General features: G+C 35.5%; 2 protein-coding genes across 2 annotated transcripts; both read left to right on the plus strand.

Annotated features, from left to right (window-relative positions):
- The first annotated feature begins 13673 nt into the window (after positions 1-13673).
- Positions 13674-16009, plus strand: LOC106454895 (laccase-3). The gene is made up of 5 exons (XM_048780850.1): positions 13674-13831; positions 13929-14080; positions 14165-14409; positions 14488-15573; positions 15657-16009. Exons 1-5 carry the CDS (start codon positions 13733-13735, stop codon positions 15785-15787), a joined length of 1713 nt encoding a protein of 570 aa, XP_048636807.1. The 5' UTR covers positions 13674-13732; the 3' UTR covers positions 15788-16009.
- An 802-nt stretch (positions 16010-16811) lies between these two features.
- On the plus strand, positions 16812-19044 carry LOC125609415 (malonyl CoA-acyl carrier protein transacylase-like). Its single transcript, XM_048780851.1, has 10 exons — positions 16812-17133; positions 17253-17338; positions 17430-17496; positions 17599-17741; positions 17885-17933; positions 18061-18198; positions 18284-18364; positions 18435-18611; positions 18687-18773; positions 18877-19044. Exons 1-10 carry the CDS (start codon positions 16870-16872, stop codon positions 18937-18939), a joined length of 1155 nt encoding a protein of 384 aa, XP_048636808.1. The 5' UTR covers positions 16812-16869; the 3' UTR covers positions 18940-19044.
- The last annotated feature ends 2052 nt before the right edge of the window (positions 19045-21096 follow it).

The following is a 21096-nucleotide window of genomic DNA, read 5'->3' on the forward strand; positions in this document are numbered from 1 at the left end:
TTGGTTTAAAGTAATTCTTCCTTCATACTGCTCAACTTCAATCCCGAGGTAGCATGTTAACCGACCAAGATCACTCATGTCGAATTTTGAAGCCATCTCCTTCTTGAACTCTCCTATGATCCTTGCGTTCACTCCTGTGACAATAAGTCATCCACATACACTGCAACCACTAAGAGTTCATTGTTTACGGTTCTTCTATACACCGTTGGCTCTTTAGAACACTTTTTGAACTTTAGACCTTGAAGAATTTGATTCAATTTGTTGTTCCAGGCCCTTGGTGCTTGCCGTAATCCATATAAGGCCTTATGAAGTTTGTAAACTTTTCCTTCACTTCCCTTTACTTCAAAGCCCTCAGGTTGTGTCACATAAACAATCTCGTTTAGTTCTCCGTGTAAGAACGCTGTTTTTACATCCAAATGATGAACTTCCCATCCATTTGTTGCTGCCACACTAATGAGTAGACGTATAGTTTTTAATCTTGCGACTGGTGCAAATACTTTCTCGAAGTCAATTCCGTGTTGTTGTACATACCCTTTAGCAACCAGACGAGCTTTGTACTTGTTGATAGAGCCGTCAGAATTTCTCTTGATCTTGAATATCCATCTCAATCCAATCGGCTTTACACCACTCGGAAGGTGTACTAAGCTCCATACTTCGTTCTTGACAATAGAACGGAGTTCATCCTCACACGCTGTGATCCATTCCTTTAGCTCACACGCCTCTGCAAAAGTTCTTGGTTCGCTATTAAGACTTAGAAGTAACATCTCTCCTTCTTCCTCCGCAAGTAACACATAATCTTCTAGGTTAACATAGTCATCGAGATACTTGGGTTTTACGCTCTGTCTATCACTTCTTCTTAACGCTATTACCTCGGACGTATCTTCTTCTTCTTGCGTTTCTTCCTCCTCTGTTATAACATCTTCAACATTATCTTTCTCACTACCTCCTGTATCTCTCTGCACGTCTCTGCTGATTCCATGGTTGCCAAAATCTCCAAGTGAAACTACAAACTCTTCACCGCCTTCTGTACTGATTTCATTCCAGTTCCACCCTTTGGATTCATTAAAAAATAACATCCCTGCTTACTATTATCTTTCGTGTCTCAGGGTTTAGCATACGGTAAGCTTTGGAGCCTGGTTCAGTACCCAAGTGAACTAACATGCGAGAGCGATCATCCAACTTCTTAAGTCCAGCTTTCTCTGTTTTTGCATAGCCAATACACCCAAAGATCCGTAAGTGGGAAAATTTTGGTTTCCTTCCACGATAAACCTCATATGGTGTCTTGTTATCTAGGGAGCGTGTAGCTATTCTATTGATCAGGTATGTTGCATGTCGCACAGCCTCACCCCAGAAGCAATTCGGCATGTGCATGTGTTTTAATATGCTTCGTGCCATCTCCATTAAAGTTCTGTTCCTACGTTCCACAACTCCATTTTGCTGTGGAGTATATGGGGCTGTGAGGTGTCTTTTAATACCTGAGGTTTCACAGAAATACCTGAACTCTGATGACACAAATTCTCCACCTCTATCTGTCCTGAAAGTTATGATCTTCTCCTCTGTTTCTTGCTCTACTACACCTTTTAGCTTTTTGAACTTCTCGAATGCATCATTTTTGTTTTTAAGCAACATAGTCCACATGTATCTAGAATGATCGTCGATGACAACAAAGACATACCGGTTCCCACTGAATGTGTTTGGTGTTATTGGTCCACATAAGTCGCCGTGCAAGAGTTCGAGCCTTCTTGTTGCTCTATAACTCGTTGCTTGTGGGAACGCATGTCTTGCTTGCTTTCCAAGTAAGCACGATGAACAGATTTCCTTTAAAACATGAATGCTTGGTATACCTGTAACGAGTTCTCTTCTTACCATAGCTTTCATTGTTGTGTGATTCACGTGCCCCAGTCTAGCATGCCAACGAGTTGATTCACTTGTCTCTGTTAGGTGTAGTTTGGTGGACGTCTTAAGACCCATTCGTACTTTGTACAAGCGATTCTTAGCTCTATTTGCTTCAACAAGAAGTTTCCCATCACGGTCATGCATAGTTAGGTATTCATCTCTTAACCGTATATCACAGCCAGCCTCGGTTGCTTGCCCTAGGCTAATGATATTGCTCTTCAGGTTAGGTATGAAGTATACGTCTGTCATCTTTCTTGCTTCTCCTTTCATGTCTATGAATGATATGGTGCCTTTTCCTTTAATGTCAATCCGCGAATCATCTCCAAATTTAACTTTCCCAGTGATAGTTGTATCAAGCTCCGAGAAATACCTTCTATCACCTGTCATATGGTTGCTGGCTCCATTATCAAGGTACCACATGTCTTTGTTATCCCCGTTATTATGATATTTCTCCGGGAGACAGTTCTTATCGTTTAAGTAGACGACCTCATGCATCATCAACTCGTCTGCATCTTGTGTGTCACTTCCTTCGTTCTCTTGAGTTTCCTGTAGTTTAAGTAAACGATCAGGGCAATCACTAGCATAGTGACCTATCTTGTCACAACGATAACATGTGACACGCGATGGATCTCTAGGTCCATAATATCGTCCTCGACCACGTCCTCTGTAATACGATCTTCCTCCACGTCCTCTGTTCCGAAATCCTTGATTGTAATCACGATTTTGTTGTGTTGGTTGTGTTTCAGAACTTGAATACATCAGCTTGCTTGTATCTTCTTGCGGTTCTTCATCTTCAAGTACCCTCTCTTCATAGACTTTAAGTCGGCCTATAATGTCTTCAAAACTGGTGTCGTTGAGGTCCAGTACCTGTTCTAGTGAAGCTACAATATGGATATATTTTTTTCGTGGAAGACAACTCAGAAACTTTTTAACAAGTTTTGGTTCTTCCATGCTTACTCCTAGAGCCGCTGATTTTGAAGAAATCTCTGCTAGTTTGCCGCTAAAGTCATCTATTGTCTCTGTCTCTTTCATCTTGAGACGATCAAACTCATTCATCAATGTTTGGAGACGGGATTCTCTTACTCTTTCCGCACCAACGTACCTTGCTCTGATTGCTTCCCAAACCTTCTTTGCTGTATCGAGTTCTCCAACTTGTAAGATAAGTGTCTCCGGAATTGACTGGAATAATAACGCAATGGCTAGATCGTTTTTCTCTCCTGTAGTTGTTTCTTCATCAATCGCCTCCCACACTTTGTGTACCTTAAGCGCCATCTTCATTCGAATGGCCCACACTGTATAGTTTGTTGCATTCAGCATGGGACACTTGATAGAGGATGATGCTCCATCTTTAGGTTTCACGGTTGTGGTAACGATATCACTACTCATCTCTTCCTAAGCTCTGATACCAAATATAGAATTCAAAGATTGTATAAAGAATAACTCTCTTTATTAATGCTCAAGAAACTCACTCAAAACTTAAGTTCAATCTCTAAACTCATAAGCTATGCAACACACTTGCATCTTCTTTATATAGAGATTTATAATTTCTAATCCTAATAGGTAGTATATCTTGATAACTCCTAAACATACTAGTATTCCTATATTCCATAACTCGGTAGGATTAGGTGGATAACTTCTAACACAAGTTTCCTTTTCTTTCGAGCTTATCCCAACGGTGATTAACTTAAGCAGCCCACCTATTAGTGTTCACTTTTATATCTTTTATTCCACTCAACTAATCGAAATTTTTATCGTTTGACAAATGACTGAAAATATTAATTGATTAAGTAATATGATTATTTCCGGAACTTAATCATACAGAAATGACATTTAGACTTTGGCAAAAAGACTTGCACCAAACTACTAAGTGTTACAACATATGCTTATCCAATAATGAATTCGTAACAGATTTGAACAAAAAAAAATTCTTAACAGATAACTGCGGACCCTCATTCATTCATATGCCATGTTCGTTTTACCAACGCTGGACGCAGCGGCAGCGTCCGATAATTAAGTCTTTAATTACGGCAACATACAACACCGGTGACGCATCAATGACTTGTTTTCGAGCCGCTGCGGCAGCTAACAACAAACTAAACAAACACGAAAAATTTCAGCGTCACGGCGTCTCGTTTTTTTATGTCTCCGGCAGTCAATCGGCGATTGTTTTTACCTTCGCTTCTGTTTTTTGTCTTTATTGCTGTATATTTTTGAACGATGTCGCTGGAACCAACGATAATGAAACGAACATGGCTTATGGAAAAAGAAAAACATGTATACCTATGTAAACCTATGTATAACATCCATTAGTTTTTGCCAGTGTCATCAGTTTTTTTATATTTGTTATAAGAAATTAATTCAGTTAATTATTTTTGTTTTTTAAATCATACAAACAAAAGCTTCTTCTTTTTTAGTATCTTTTTCAAAATCAAAACTCATGGTGATTTAGATTTAAAATCAAAATATTAATGTTATATTTAAAGTCAAAATATTAAATTTGTATTTAATTTTCATTTGGTTTATACTTAATTTCTTCATAATTATTTTTATTAAAAACTTTAATAACTAAACTTAATTATATTTCTATAAGTTACCGAAGATAACTATTTTTATTTTATGACTGAACTCAATTGAATTCGGTTGAACCCAATTGAACCCGGTTAAACCATTTTAATTCGTAACCCAAAACATTTTCGGTTCACTTACCAGTCCGATTTTTAAAAACATTGGTTTTTCAATTTTTTTCTCTTTAAAAAAAAAAGAAAAGAAAAAGAGAATATATAATATGAACTTTAATATTACCGTATAATATGAACTTTCTGGTGATTTAGGAGGGGATCTAAAGAGAATGTAAATGAACTTAAGACCTGTTTATCCTAAAGCAAAGGAAGGTTAATTTGATGTTTCTTTTTCATATTGGGTTTTGTGAATTGTTTGGGTACAACAATATCTGTTGAGTTATATTTTTTTGGGAAGTTAAAAAAAAGGATTTTAGATATAGAAAAAGCTCCTTAAACTAATAGAGACAATATACATACTTTTGAGTTATAGTTTAATGATTGAATTAGATGGGAAAGCGTATTGGTATATAACCTGAGCTTGAGGGCATCAACTCAAATAGGATGGTGTCTGAGAAGGTAACAGAGGTCGGCAGGCCAATTGAAAATCCAATTAAACCACTTGATTTAAATCTATATAAAATCTAAATACATTATTATTTATATATAAAATAAAAATAGAAAATAAAAGAAGTAAACTCTCAAACTATATTAACTTTAAACCTAATTCATTTTGTTTCTTCCCTGCCGTCAATATTTTTGACGCACTCTCTCTCCAATGTCAGAAATGAAGGTGGAAGAGAAGATTAATAGCTCCGAGCAACGAGCAGAAGAAGGGAAAGATCCTCAGAGCAACCCGTGGCTGTGTATCTCTTCGGTGCTCTGATTCTACTTACCGTCCCAGCTTCTCCCTAAAGCTAAAAGCAACTTTTTTTTGACCCTCCAAACAAGTTGGATTCGAAATTTGCACCATACACACTTTACCAACCAAGTTTTACCACGCGTAGAAACAACTCAATATGTTCGAAGCCATATATACATATTACCAAGTGTTGCATTATGAGTGTACCTTCTTTCTCATATCTATAGAAGAATTAAAATTTTCATAAAAAAAGATTTGAACATTCTTGTTGTAATTCATGAAAAATTTCGACAGACAATGGACAAGTCCAGCTAGCAGTGTGACATTGCGATGAGAAAACTGACATACGGCGATATTTACGATCAATTTTTGGACAATATTGTTTTCGAATTTTTGTGTGTGTATAATACAGTTAAGGTTTTGTTTCCGTCTTGGTCAATGATTTCGAATAATAAACAATTTAAAGCCGAGCATTTCGTGAGAAAAATATCATTAAAAATAGGAAGAAGGGCTGTCCTAAACTGCAGAATAAGGATTTTAAATCTATTGATATCTAGATGACTAGTACAACATTATACGCCGATATTCCTTGATGTATCATGAGTATTCCACATAAGCCAAAGGCTCAAAAGCAGCTACCATATGTAGTTAGTGAGTCCAGTTTAATTATACCTCTCGAAATGAAACATTATTCTAATATGTGGGTAGTATTAATATATTTGGGTGCTTGATTATATAGAGTCGTTTAAAATATATTTCTAGTAATTTATAATAACATAACATAATAAATTAATGTTAATTTGTTTTTGTTTTTTGAATGTTTAAAGGTTTTGGACCCAAAAATTTGTATATCCTTTAAGACGAGACTCATACTAATTTTAAATTAACTCTCTTTAGAAGAGTAGACCCTTCTGTTTGAGAATTGAATCCATGCGACCTTCTTAAATACCTATTAGATAATCTAAAAAAATTATCCACTAGACCAATTCCTCTTGGTCTATTTGTTTTTAAAATTATTATGTTGTATGTTATTTGTATTTAGATCCACTAACACCCTTGCATCAGTGAGTTCATATTTTTTCTCTGAACAAATGCATCAGTGAATTCATTACTATACACCATGGTGAACGGACCCATTCTTGAAAAAGAAAACGAAGAAAATTTAGTTAAAAGATCTGTTACGCCTACTGGTTACAATATCGAAAGGAAAACTATATAGCTCACTTGCAAATAAAATATAATGCTCCAATATAAGGTGAATTAACTGATTTCTCTGACCTCAATGGAAAGAAAGCAAAAATTGCTTGGACAGACGTATGTAGATTAAAGAGTGAAGGAGGTTTGGGAGTTAGACCGTTGAAAGAGGTAAATTTGGTGAGCTGTTTGAAGTTGATCTGGATAATATTATCTTCGCAATCTCTATGGGTGAACTGAGTCAAGACGTATCTTATCATGAAGGGTTCTTTATGGCTAGTGAAAGAAAATACTCAATCTGGTTTTTGGATGCGGAGAAAGGTCCTAGAATACAGAGAAGTAGCTAAGAGATTCTATGGAGTTGAAGTGAAAAATGGAGAAAAGACTTCCTTCTGGTATGAAAGGTGGTCATCATTAGGTTGTTTGCAGGAAGTACTAAGAGAGGGAGGAAGTATCGACTTAGGGATTTCCCAAAGTGCAGTGGTGGCTGATATTTGAAGTCACAGACGAAAGCATCATCTGGTTCCTCTGTTGAATAGACTAGAAGATGAAATTGACAAGTATAAAGAGAATTTTGTTCAGGAGGAAGATGTTTCTTTATGGAGAAATGAAAAGGGGAAGTATAAGAGAAGATTTTCAACTCGAATAACTTGGTTATGCATAAGAGACAGTGCTCCGGTGTGTCATTGGTACAAGGCAGTGTGGTTCAAGCATGCAACTCCAAGACATTCGTTTATAACTTGGGTTGCAATGAAGGAGGGACTCTCAACGGGAGAAAGAATGCAAAAATGGAATGGAAATATTAATGCAGCATGCGTACTATGTCAAGAGCCGGTGGAGACTTTGAGGCACCTATTCTTTGAATGTTCATATTCAGAACTAATCTGGAATGTGTTAATGAGAGGAGTAATGGAAGATCAATACACGGCTGACTGGAGAAGGTTGCTAAGGCTAATGATTCGAGATTCAAGCTGGAGTAGAGTGAAATTTTTCACTATCAAATACATGTTTCAGCTGGCGGTGCATACAATCTGGTGTGAGAGGAACAAGAGAAGACATGGGGAAGAGTCTTGTCCAGCTGTGGTTTTGATTAAAAGAATGGATAAAACTATGAGGAACAAATTTACAATCTTGCAAAGGAAAGGCGACAAGGTATTGGAAGAGGGAATGAGGTTCTGGTTCAGTACTAGAGAAGATTTTTAAGATTTTTTGAAGTTTTGCAAGATTAAGAGTTTAGTTCATTGGAAAAGTTCTATTATATGTTACACAATGTTGTAAAGAATAGTATTTTTCTTTTGAATTAAAGTTAACATTCAATTCAAAAAAAAAAAGTAAAGAATTAACTGATTTTCCTTTTCTTTTTTTTTATCATAACTAGATCGTAAGTTTGGAGTTTTTATGTGATATATTGTTACGTCCACAATATTAGATTAGTATAATAGAGATGTTATAGATAAGCTCTGAATCAAATGAAATTTATCAATCTAAAGGTCAAAGTACTTTTGACGGTTTGAGCTAAGTAAATCTAAAAGCTTAAAAGTGTCCGTTTGATATATATGTATATCCGAACGGGAACGGAATCAATATTCTATTCAACACTATTAAGCTATAGTTGTTATTTGTCACCTACTAGGCTACTACTATAACATTAATGTTCAAAAAGTACTATATTAAAGTCGAATTATTTGAAGAGTCTACGGAAAATAGTGCTTTGTCCTCGTTTTCTAATGGGAGTATAATTAGAAAGCCTTTTATCACATGTCTCATCTCGAAAGACAAAAAAAAATTCAAGATTTGAATCACACTTTATAATAGTAGAAAAGTCATGCATGTACCAAAATGTACGAGTAGGAATCTTGCTACTGATTTCATGATTCTCTCATTTTCAGTATTACATATTAATTACAATTCTCGAGGCGTTAACTTAACAAAAAAAAAATGAATAAATCGAACTTTGATAAACTCATTCGAAGAATAATTAACGCTCATGGAGTAAGGAGGTATATGAGGAAGCTTCGTAGCACGGAGGTTACGGGCACCGACTACGTACGAGCGGCGCTGAAATTGATTAATTACGAAAGTAATGTTTAATTATTTTAGAGTATTAGTATAAAATTATGAATGAATAAGCCTCGTATGCGCCACAAGATTTTTTGGGTGCTAACTTATGATTGAAGCTTAACTAATTTAGGAGCGTGAGTCAAGTCTGTCTTTTCTCTCAATTAGACAACACTCACAACCATGTACTATATACTGCATTGGTATTGTTTAGACCAAGTCTTCCGCATGTTGGGGTAACTATAATTGTACTTATTGGTCATTAGATGAATCCTAACAAGAGAACCGATTAGTCTAAATGTCTAATTATATTGTTGCTTATCTTTCTTTTTTTTATGTAAAAAAGGTTTCCATTAATTTACTGATTAATACAATTTTATCCAAAAAAAAATAAGGGGTTAAAATTAACTATACAGGAACTAGAGATAAATAAGGGGTTAAAATTAACTATACAGGAACTAGGGATAGAACATGCATGACATTTTATATTTGAACTTAAAAACAAAACACATCTATTGTAAATTTCTTATTGAAATAAATTCTATATTCCTTGTGAAAATATGAGTATACAGGATAACGACGACATGTGTTCGCTAATTATTATTTAATTATTCGTAAAAGAAAAAACATCAAAGCTGATCTGAACTGGAATTACTTTGAATTCTACTACTAAAAAAGAAATTGAGATTCTGGAAAGATTAACTTATAGATTACTAGATTTCGTAGTTACAAGCAAAATACGAGGCAGGATAGTGTTTAAGGGGAATGAACCTGATAGTATAACTACAAATTAACAGGATAAAAAAAAAAAATTAACAGGATAACATAAAGACTTTAGCTTAGATATTGGAGATATTATCTCCAGTCCATAATGCACGTCGCTGTAGATTTAGGGGACGACTGGTTTTGCCACTACCACCCGCAAACGCAGCTTTTGCGGTTGATAGCGGTTGTCGGCGGTTTGCAACAATCACTCAAATCGTTCTAAACCGCTTCAAACCGCTCTGAATCTCATAAATTTAAAAGCTGGCTCCAGCTAGCGTTTGCGGTTGCGGGCGGTTGCGGGAAGGTAAGAACTTTTTTCTTTTATTTAAAACAATATATATACAAAAGTAAAAATATTTAATAGAAAATTTAAAATTGAAATTATGAAAATATTAAAATATATCCATTATATTTTAATTAATATTATAAAATTTTATAATAAAAACAATTTCAATAAATTTTCAAAAATTAAAATTATAACTTTCTAAATATAAATTTTATATTTATTATAATTTGATGATTTTTGATATTTTTATAATTATATTAAATGCAAATATTATTAATTTATTATTTGACTGTTACCGCATTTGGTAGTTAACCAGTCATAAGTTATCCGCAAACGCACCAATTTTTAACCGCAGTACCAGTCGTACAAATCTCTTAAAACCGCTAGAAACCGCAACCGTCCGCATCCACAAATTCCCGCAACCACAACCGCAACTGCTGCGTTTGAACCAGTCACGCCCTTAAGCTCGTGTGCAAAATCTTTTATGGACTGTCCGTAAAACAAACTTATAATCGAAAATGATCTAACGGTACACGTTGTTTCGATCTTAGAGCTAGCAAAGTTCATGTATGATGACCTAGTGGTAATGCAATAGGATCAATCTTTTTTTTTTAATTCACTCTCTTTTATACAGAATATTATTTCTAAATAAGATTTCTAAAAGATCAGTTCCGTATGCATTTTAACAGAAATCTTATAGCAAAAAAATAATAATAATAATAAATTCTTATACTCAGATTATAAGGTGAAGACCCAAAACTCCCATAATCTTGATAAAACATACTTCCTTGGTCCATACTCCCATAGTCGCATTATTACCAAATATGTCAATTTATTGTTAACCTAATTTGTTAAGAGGTCTACCTGATTTGGGTGTGAGTTAGTAGGGGTTATTGGTTCTATGATTTTAATGGATTTGAAAATTCTTCTAGGATTTAAGAAATCCGTTGATTCTTAAATCAGACATATAGATTTCAAAATCAAACATACGGAATTCAGAATCAAAATAATGGATTATTAAAATCAATCAAATGGATTTGCAAATATAAGTTTGAGATCATCAAATTCATCAAATGTTTCATCACGAAACTTTTTGAACTTTGGATGTGCCTAAAAAAAATTTAAAAAAAAATTAACATAATGAAAAAATAATAATAATACAGCCTTATGTTTTTTTACCTTTAGATATTCAGCCCATACATCTTTTGAAGCTGTAAACCTTTTTGTGGTTGGATCCCATCCAAATCCAGAACTAAAACGAAGAAGTTCAGCCGCGTTAAGATATTTTGTTTTCATGATCTTCGTTCTGTTTGAGTAGTGTTGATAGGTTTTATTGCATCTATGCATTCGATTGAGAGTAGGTAGAATTCGTCTCTCCACCGTAAATTTGCTGAATGTACAATTACTGCCACGCAAACCCGAAGCAACAGCATCTAAAAGTAAATTGATCAAAGTTTTATTTTTTTCAGGACTCCATTGAATATATGAACCTTTTTTTTGTTCTTGCGATGGGTCTTGTGTTTCTTGATGTGATTCTCCCATTGATGCTTTTGGTTTTAGGTTTTATGTGTTTGTGTGTTTATAAAATTTTGTGTGTATAATGAAGATTATATAGAAATCATGATACATGTATTATGAAAAACGGAAAATCAATATAGAAATAATAGAAAATAAAAAAAAATCCGGAAATATAACTTTTTGTTCAAAAGAAACGATAAACTCCTACCAAAAAAGAAACAATGACATATTCTAATGAAAAATGTGGAAGTTGGTGTTATAATAGAATATTGCATACGTGAGATATGATGAAAGTGCTATGGCTTATTTGAAATTTTTGTTGTATACGTGAGATATTGGACATTTTTTGTTAGAGAAAAATTTATAAGACAAATCCATTCAAAATAACAAGCTATAACACAATATTTGTTTCTTTGTATTTTACTCTCTAAAACATTTTTAAATCTATTCAAATCCAAATTCAAATCAAATGCTTAATCAAATCATTACTATTGAATAACACCTAATTTTGAAATCTATTTTAAAATCATAAAACCAATAACAATGAATTTGAATACAGATTTTAAAATTATAGAACCAATAACACTAGATTTTGCTTGGATTGTCAAATCCATTAAAATTATTGAACCAATAACACCCTTAATTAAGCTAGTGATTTTTCAAGTTGTCCTAATACACATGCAGATTTACTTAAATATCGATAATGATAATTATATAGTTTCTTAATTTTAAGTAATGTACATAACTAATTTTAGTTAGTATATGAAGTAGCTTGATTGTCGTTACTCCTCACTATTATAGTCAACGTTGAACAATTAACCAATTGGATATGTACGCTTGTCCTTTAACATGAAGCATGACATCTAAATGTCTGAGCTGTCTTTTAAAACTCTACATAATCTTATGTTTCTTTAAACAATAACGGAAGACATAAAGCATTGATCAACCATCTAGTTTATTTTTATTTATAAACATAAATAAAATATAGAAGAGGTGCGATTTACTGCGAGGAGCCGTCTCAAATTAATTTTAGACCCTGTTCAAAAAAAAATATTAATCGTACATTTTATCACGTAATTTTAAAATTTAATAATTTTGTCGGATTTGTTTTAAATTATAAGTTCTAAATTTAGCATTATATCTAAAATTTTAAAGTTTCTTACCATAATTTATCTATATATTTTGAAAAATCTTTAAATTTTTTATTTTTATATTTTGGAGCCCTGTTCAACCGTTCCATTTGCGCGTGCTGTTAGACGGCCCTGCTGTAAGCATAGGTGTATCATGAATGTTAAACGACTGAAAAAGGTCAACTAACAGTTTTGTTTAAAATTAATAAAATCGTTGAAGGTTAGTTATTTAGTTATGGTTTTGTATACCAAATCCATACCATAAATTTCAACTCCCATCGAACTACTTCTTTCTTAGTTTGATCTTCACATTATTAGTTTCACTGGTTGATTATTGTCAATTTTAGGTGCTATTAATAGGTATTTTCTTTTGCGTCCAAATCTTCCATCTGTCACTTAATTATTAGGTTTATTCTATAGTCGCCGGTAAGTTTCATACTAAACACGGATCAGTTTATAGGGTTAGTCAAAAAGCTTTATGATATGTACAGAAATATTACATGTAATTTTTTTTTTTTTATTACATGGAATTTAACAATACAGATTACTAAAGAATAGCTATTATATGGGAATTGTAAACCAGGTTTGGTTCCTTTACACACATCATTTACAAATTCAAAACGACAGACTTGCAAGCCAGTTAAGTGGCAAGATATAGTTGTGTTGATTAAATTGCAAATTTGGTTATTTTGCTATTTGATTTGTGCTGCATCCATTTTCCATAGGCAAAAAATGCCCACCATTACTAGCAACAAATATTGCGATGTAAATATGGAATTTGCAACGAACATTCAAACGTATGAAAACAACTCCACAGTTCGGTATATTTGTGTGTGTTTTAATTTAAAGTTTGACACATACGAGAGTGAGAAGAACGTTACCTACATATCTTCCTTAATTACTTCTTTTGGTTTTGGACGAACCAATTTACATTGATTAGTGATTAGTGATTAGTCGTTAATTAGCCCCCGCCACAATATTAATTTCCGTGTTTATAAAGTAGCTATGTAAGTCAACAATAACTCTAAAACTTACTGGAGTAGTATATGTGACAACATAGATATTTCGTTTGCATTTACGTAGTCCCAAATTGTTACCGAGTCGAAGCGACAACTGCACATTGCATGGCGATTCTCAACTTAATCCATTGTCATATATAATAAAAGAAAAAACATATTAAAATGAATCTTTGAATTAGATGATCCTAGTAACAAATCAGTCCAGTGGGTGCACCAAATCAACTAAACCCGTTGCGAATTTTCATATCATTTTCTCCCTCCTGCTGACTCTAAACCTAATAGTAGTACAATTTTAGTTTAAATATAATAAAATTTTGTCAAAATGCTAACGAATTCACATAAAACTCTGTTGTTTCAGCTCTAATCTTTCCCGCTTAGTGTGTATATATACTACTCCTCTCCTTCCTCTAAACTCACACAACAGAGAGCTTCACAATACAGCCTTAATGGAGTCTTCCCAACGGTTCTCCTCTCTAGCCTTCATCGCACTTCTTGCCTACTTCGCTTTTCTCGCTTCAGCTGAACTTCACGTCCGTGAATTTGTGGTAGGCTCGCTTCTTTGTATTTTTTTTTTTTGCATTAACTAATGTTCTTGATTTAAGTTTAATCTCGTGTCTGTTCTCTCTTTGTGGATGACTTTAGATCCAACCAAAACCAGTGAAGAGGCTGTGCAGAACTCACGAAAGCATCACCGTGAATGGCCAGTTCCCTGGTCCAACGCTCGAGGTCAGGAACGGTGACTCTCTCGCAATCACCGTCATCAACAAAGCCCGTTACAACATTAGCATTCACTGGTAGTTAAATTGATCATATCAACAAACATATGTTCTCTTCTTGCTCTGTTTTTATACTCTATTTTGGTCTGTTTTTTGGGACAGGCACGGAATCAGACAGCTGCGTAATCCGTGGGCTGATGGTCCCGAGTACATAACACAATGTCCGATCCGTCCAGGACAAAGCTACACTTACAGGTTCACAATCGAAGACCAAGAAGGTACACTTTGGTGGCACGCTCATAGCCGCTGGCTAAGAGCCACCGTCTACGGCGCTCTCATCATTTACCCTCGTCTCGGTTCTCCTTATCCATTCCATATGCCCAAACGCGACATCCCAATTCTTCTCGGTAAGAGCTTACAACTTTCGGATCACTTCAAATTGTATTTTCTTTTGTCAAAACTAAAAATGTAAATCATGGGAACAGGGGAATGGTGGGATAGAAACCCAATGGACGTTCTGAGGCAAGCACAGTTTACAGGAGCAGCAGCTAATGTCTCTGACGCTTACACAATCAACGGCCAACCAGGTGATCTCTACCGCTGTTCTCGGTCCGAAACAGTTCGTTTCCCGATCTTCCCCGGTGAGACCGTCCAGCTCCGTGTCATCAACGCTGGATTGAACCAAGAGCTCTTCTTCTCAGTCGCCAACCACCAGCTCACAGTGGTTGAAACCGACTCCGCATATACAAAACCATTCACCACAAGTGTCATCATGATCGGTCCGGGCCAAACCACTAACGTCCTTCTCACCGCGAACCAGCGACCTGGCCGATACTACATGGCAGCTCGTGCCTACAACAGCGCAAACGCACCATTCGACAACACAACCACAACCGCTATCTTGGAGTACGTCAACGCTCCAACTCGACGTGGTCGCGGCCGCGGTCAGATCGCTCCGGTTTTCCCGGTTCTTCCTGGGTTCAACGACACTGCAACCGCAACCGCGTTCACGAACCGTCTGCGATACTGGAAACGAGCTCCAGTACCGCTTCAGGTCGACGAGAACCTCTTTTTCACCGTCGGTTTGGGACTAATCAACTGCTCCAACCCCAACAGTCCGCGTTGCCAAGGTCCTAACGGGACTCGCTTCGCAGCCAGCATAAACAACCAGTCATTCGTGCTACCACGAAGAAACTCCATCATGCAGGCTTATTACCAAGGCATGCCCGGTATCTTCACGACCGATTTCCCGCCCGTTCCACCGGTGCAATTCGATTACACCGGTAATGTTAGCCGTGGGCTATGGCAGCCCGTGAAGGGAACTAAAGCGTACAAGCTTAAGTACAAAGCAAATGTTCAGATTGTGTTACAAGACACGAGCATTGTCACGCCTGAGAATCATCCTATGCATTTACACGGGTACCAATTCTATGTTGTTGGGTCCGGTTTCGGAAATTTTAACCCAAGAACTGACCCGGCTCGGTTTAACCTGTTTGACCCACCGGAGAGGAACACCATTGGTACGCCTCCAGGTGGCTGGGTTGCAATCCGGTTCGTTGCTGACAATCCAGGTGATTAAATTTATTAATCTTGAATTAAGGAGTTAGTCCATATTAAAAACGAATTTTGACATAGTTTTGTTATAATAATGCAGGAGCATGGTTTATGCATTGTCACATTGATTCGCATTTGGGATGGGGTTTGGCTATGGTTTTCTTGGTTGAGAACGGACGAGGACAATTGCAATCTGTGCAGGCTCCACCGTTGGATCTTCCAAGATGCTAATAAAGTCTTCCACCGTTGGATAAGGATTTGTGGGATTTAGTTTTATTTTTTTTATTTTAATCAGAAAGGCTTTTGGGGTCTTTGAATCTGTGTTGTGGTTGAAACTTGTTCATCTTTTGGTTTCCATCTACTCTTTCTTGTTATTTTCCTCGTAATATAGTGTCATGATATAATCTGATTTAAAGATTATCAATGAAAAGCTTATGTTGCAATTTGATATAATCATCCTCTTCTAGCTTACTTTCCCAAATCTCATATGAAATTCTCTGTAGATTGCAACAACACACAATTTTAAGAAGAACATGAAGGAAAATAATAACACATATTTAAGATAGAATGATTACTTTTTTATGTGCACCAGTAATAGAGATAAAATCTTTCACATACAAAGGTGGAAGAGATTTTAAGTATTATTATACAATAGAGATTGGTCAGTTTATTTATCACTAATTGATTTTAGATTAAAAATACATCTAAGAACATTATATCAGACTCTGATAGTACAATCTGATCTTATCGATTCAGCTAAAAATTAGTATATCGATCTTTGCCCCGAAGCTGATGCTCAATAGCATGAAGTGTGTGAGAGACAATGTCTCTCATATATCAAAAAGTCACAAATGCATGTTCCATCATTGCTAATAGAGGCGAAATCACAAATGCAATTGCTTGACTTTAAGATATAAGCATCTCCTATCAACCTCCGGTAAAGCTCAAAGCCAATCCTGCCGCTGAGTTTTATGTTCTTGATTTGATATGATCGATCTTATCTTTCATGATCAAACACTTTTGTATATTCTTATTGAACATTAGATACAATCATTAGTTTTACATCGCAATCTGTGTCATACCCTGGAATCACTTTCCATGACTTGGATATTTAACATCACCCCAGCAGAACAAAAAAAAAACGAAAATTATTTTTATTTGTTCATTTTTTTTAAATCGGATGTAAGAAAAGAAAAACAGTTGGGTGGGGTGGGGTTCTCTCAAGTCTCAACTTACTCCATCTAACCCATCTTCGTTAACTCCGCTTAGGCTTTTGTTTTATAAAAAGGATACTACAAAACTTGTCTGTCTGAATGCGCTCACTGCTTCACCGTACACCTCGTTTGAAAGCTCATTGTCTTATCCTGCGCACCACCACGATGGCCACCTCCTACTCTTCTTCCTTGCTCCTCCCTCCTTCCGTATCTCTCAACAAGTCCCGAAACGGCTCCTCCCTCGGATTCTCCGTCAACCGATCTAGGGTTTCCACGAACGTCTCCGCTGGATCTCAGACCACTCTCAACGACTCTCTCTTCGCCGATTACAAACCCTCCTCTGCTTTTCTCTTTCCCGGTCAGGTAATGTATTATTCTACATTGAAAGGCTCCACCTTTACAGATTTATCTGGTTTCTAATTGTAATGCAAAGTCCTGACCAAAGAATGAATTTTTGAAATAAATAAATAAATATATATTAGGGAGCTCAAGCAATAGGGATGGGCAAAGAGGCTCAGAGTGTTGCCGCAGCTGCAGACTTGTATACCAAAGCTAACAACATCTTAGGGTATGTCTGTATGTCCCCTTTGCTTGCTTAGATACCTTTTGTTCATTTAGTAATGATTGAATAAAACAATATTTGGGTGGGGGGCTTTCAGGTATGATCTTCTTGACATTTGTGTTAATGGACCAAAAGAGAAGCTTGATTCCACTGTCATTAGCCAGGTTCATCTTCTCCTAAATTTCTTTTGACTCCTTTTATGTAGCTTTTTTTTATTTATGATGTTCATGTAATGTGTATGGTCTGCTCTTAATTGTTTTTCTCAGCCTGCTATTTATGTCACAAGTCTAGCAGCAGTTGAGTTGCTTCGTGTCCGTGAAGGCGGCGAGCAGATAATTAACTCCGTCGATGTCACTTGTGGTCTCAGCTTGGGAGAGTACACTGCTCTCGCATTTGCTGGAGCCTTCAGGTTAGTTCATCCCACAACACTGCCTCATATCTTTAAGATACCCAAATCAGGACAATGTACGGCGGCATATAAAAAAAAAACATGTTACTTTCACAATTCACTCAATTTTCGTCTTTTCTCTGTTACTGCTTTTGAATCTCAAGCTTTGAGGATGGGCTAAAGCTTGTAAAACTCAGAGGAGAAGCCATGCAGGTACGATCTTACAAACTTCATTTTGTATATCCTTCTTTGATTATGTCAAAGTTTAGGTTGAACCTTATTTTTTACAATTTGAACTTCAAACAGCTGTTTTGATTTTATTTTTAAATGCATTTTTCAGGCTGCTGCAGATGCTGCTAAGAGTGCCATGGTTAGTATCATAGGGTTGGACTCTGAAAAAGTTCAGCAGTTGTGTGATGCAGCAAATCAAGAAGTAGAAGAAGCTGACAAAGTTCAGATCGCTAATTTCTTATGTCCGGTAAATTATACCTCCTTCATGATTCTTTTGTATTATGCACTTGTATAAAACCATTTTCACATTCCATTACACTTTCTGTTTACAGGGTAACTACGCAGTATCTGGAGGTCTTAAGGGAATCGAGGCTGTTGAAGCAAAAGCTAAGTCGTTCAAGGCCCGCATGACGGTATAGTCTCTCTAATTCCATTATCTTATGTTATGAGGCTACAATAAAACATGGTGGTTGGCTGGTGTAGGTTCGTCTAGCTGTTGCAGGTGCTTTCCACACTAGTTTCATGGAGCCAGCAGTGTCGAGATTAGAAGCTGCATTGGCATCAACGGAGATCAGAAGTCCGAGGATCCCAGTGATCTCCAACGTCGACGCACAGCCTCATGCGGATCCAGACACTATCAAGAAGATACTTGCACGCCAGGTAAAATAAAATCAATCCTCAGTAGAGGTTGATGTGATAAAAACAAAAGACTTTAAAAGGGTGTTGAAACCGCAGGTGACATCTCCAGTGCAATGGGAGACAACGGTGAAGACTCTCTTATCCAAAGGGCTTAAAAGCAGCTATGAACTGGGACCTGGGAAGGTAGTTTTCTTCTTTCTCTAGCTTCGTGATTAAAGTTATAGCTTGAGGTTTCTTCTTCGTTATCGTCTAAGTTTTGTGTGTTTTATGTGTTTCAAACACTCAGGTGATTGCAGGGATATTCAAGAGAGTAGACAAAAGCGCCAGTGTCGAAAACATAAGTGCTTGAGTTGAGAATCCCTCTGCTGCTTCGGAATTTAAAGTTTTGTATCAAAATATTTATGTAACACTTAGCACTGTTGAGATATCTTTATTTAAGTTTCAGTTGATGAAAGGGCAAAGTTCACTTCATAGACAACAAAAAGATTGTGTATCCAGTGGGTTTTGGGTTGGCTTCACATTAACTCGGATGGAGATTAGTAAACTTTTTATTTGTTTTTTTTTACTAAATAAAAATGTATTGTGTATTTTCAACATATAAAAATTATTGAAAAAAAATAACTGGAAAGGATGAGCTCAGGTTAAAGCGAGGTTTATAACACATCCGAAGATTCATCACCACAGCTCAAGATATTTTCATCATCGCTCATCCTATAAATGCACCATCCGGTAATCGAACCCGGGTCTGTACCGTGGCAGGGTACTATTCTACCACTAGACCACTGGTGCTTGGATGACTAAACGAGTAAATGTGTTGTATTTCACGCCTGTTAAATTAGTCTATGTAACAGCAACGATTGAAATACTATTAAGCTGAACCACCGGGTCCACCACCGGCTAGTACAAAAACACAGAGGATAAAATTCGGGGGAGCGAAGTTGTGATATCAGTCAACAGCCACAAGACAGAGCTTAAAAAGATTGCCATAAGAGCAGGAAGCACATGTGTAAGAAAAAAGATTGCAATAAGAGCAGGAAACACATGTGTACTGAAACCATTGGAGTGTTCATCAATCAATCAGGCAACAAATGAACTGCACTTGTTTAGATCTCAACACGTTTCTAGATGTTCTTCCGTTGCTTCTCTCCATAAACAAACTAAACAAAAGCGTAACATTTCGAGTTGTGATATATAGAAACTTTACATGTTTGTAGCATCTTCCGTAGAAAAACAAGACACAAGTCGATTTGTCCCCACCACCATCTAGATTGCAGCCAACATAACAACATACATCAAAATATAACGTTACTTTTCCTTTTCCCATTTTTGAAAACCACTTTTTGTATAAAGATACTGCTGAGCAATCATTTTTCGTTTTAAAATAATGGCTTTCACCAAAGTTTTGGTAGTCTTAAACTCTTAATGGTAGTGAAAGAGAGTTGATTTTTTTGTAACTTCCACTGCCAATTAAAAAAAAAAGGGCTTCTCCACCTACGTCACCACTACCCGTTATGCTCCCACCAAGCTTCTTGTGCACACAAACGACACCGGTTCAGTTGTCTTACCAACTGGATTCCCTTTCTTCTCTACCCCTTTCCCATATTCGAATTCTCTAACTTTTGTAAATTAAAGAACTAAAAAGTAGAGAAGAGAAGTGGCTTCAGAATCTCAGATAACCATTGTTCCCAAACTAATCAAAGTGACCAAATTAATTCTCACTAAATAACAATTAGACCTTTTCTACAGATATTTAAAAATAATTAAACATTTTTTAAAGATTGGGAAATGTTTTTTTGAAAACTTTTTTTTTTAATTTGAATTACTTTGAGTTTCTGTTTATGAAAACGAATTTTCTTTTAAAAGAGTTTATGAATATATTTTTGAATATGTATATAATATCTTTTTAATTTAGATTTAGAAATACCTTCATAAATAAGTATAATATCTTCTTATAATTTAGAAGTATATTATATTTAGAAAAATCTTCCTAAACTTAATTAAGAAAGATATCATATATATCCAAGAATATATTCTTAAACTCTTTTAAAAGAAAATTCGTTTTGGAAAACAAAAATTGAAAAAAGTAATTCGAAAAAGGAAGACATTTGATACATGTGTATATATATATATATCGTATCTTCGTAAAATTTGGGAAATTGTTCATAAATATGTATCTACGAGGACATTCTTGAATGTAGATTTACGAATATCTTACTAAATTAGAATTACATATATTAACAATGATATTTCAAGAAATATATAACATCTTTCTAAAAATTTTGAAAGACATTCTTAAATTTGATACCTTCATTTAATAAAAGCACTCTGCATATTTAAAATATCTTCGTAAATTTTTGAAAGATGTATATATTAAAAAATATTTATAAAGATATGCATGTAAATTAAATTTAACAAGATGTCAGACATATTTAAGAATAATTTTTAAATATACATACAAGTCATATTTAATAAATCTAGTTAACGTTTATGAAGACAATCATTAATT

This window comes from Brassica napus, chromosome A5 (assembly GCF_020379485.1).
Source record: "Brassica napus cultivar Da-Ae chromosome A5, Da-Ae, whole genome shotgun sequence".
NCBI lineage: Eukaryota > Viridiplantae > Streptophyta > Magnoliopsida > Brassicales > Brassicaceae > Brassica > Brassica napus.

Coding starts and splice junctions, on each gene's coding strand:
- LOC106454895 (XM_048780850.1), top strand. CDS start 13,733: ATGGAGTCTTCCCAACGGTTCTCCTCTCTAGCCTTCATCGCACTTCTT. Junction 13,832..13,928: donor TTCACGTCCGTGAATTTGTG/GTAGGCTCGCTT, acceptor GGATGACTTTAG/ATCCAACCAAAACCAGTGAA. Junction 15,574..15,656: donor GTTCGTTGCTGACAATCCAG/GTGATTAAATTT, acceptor ATAATAATGCAG/GAGCATGGTTTATGCATTGT.
- LOC125609415 (XM_048780851.1), top strand. CDS start 16,870: ATGCGCTCACTGCTTCACCGTACACCTCGTTTGAAAGCTCATTGTCTT. Junction 18,199..18,283: donor TCGCTAATTTCTTATGTCCG/GTAAATTATACC, acceptor TTCTGTTTACAG/GGTAACTACGCAGTATCTGG. Junction 18,774..18,876: donor ATGAACTGGGACCTGGGAAG/GTAGTTTTCTTC, acceptor TCAAACACTCAG/GTGATTGCAGGGATATTCAA.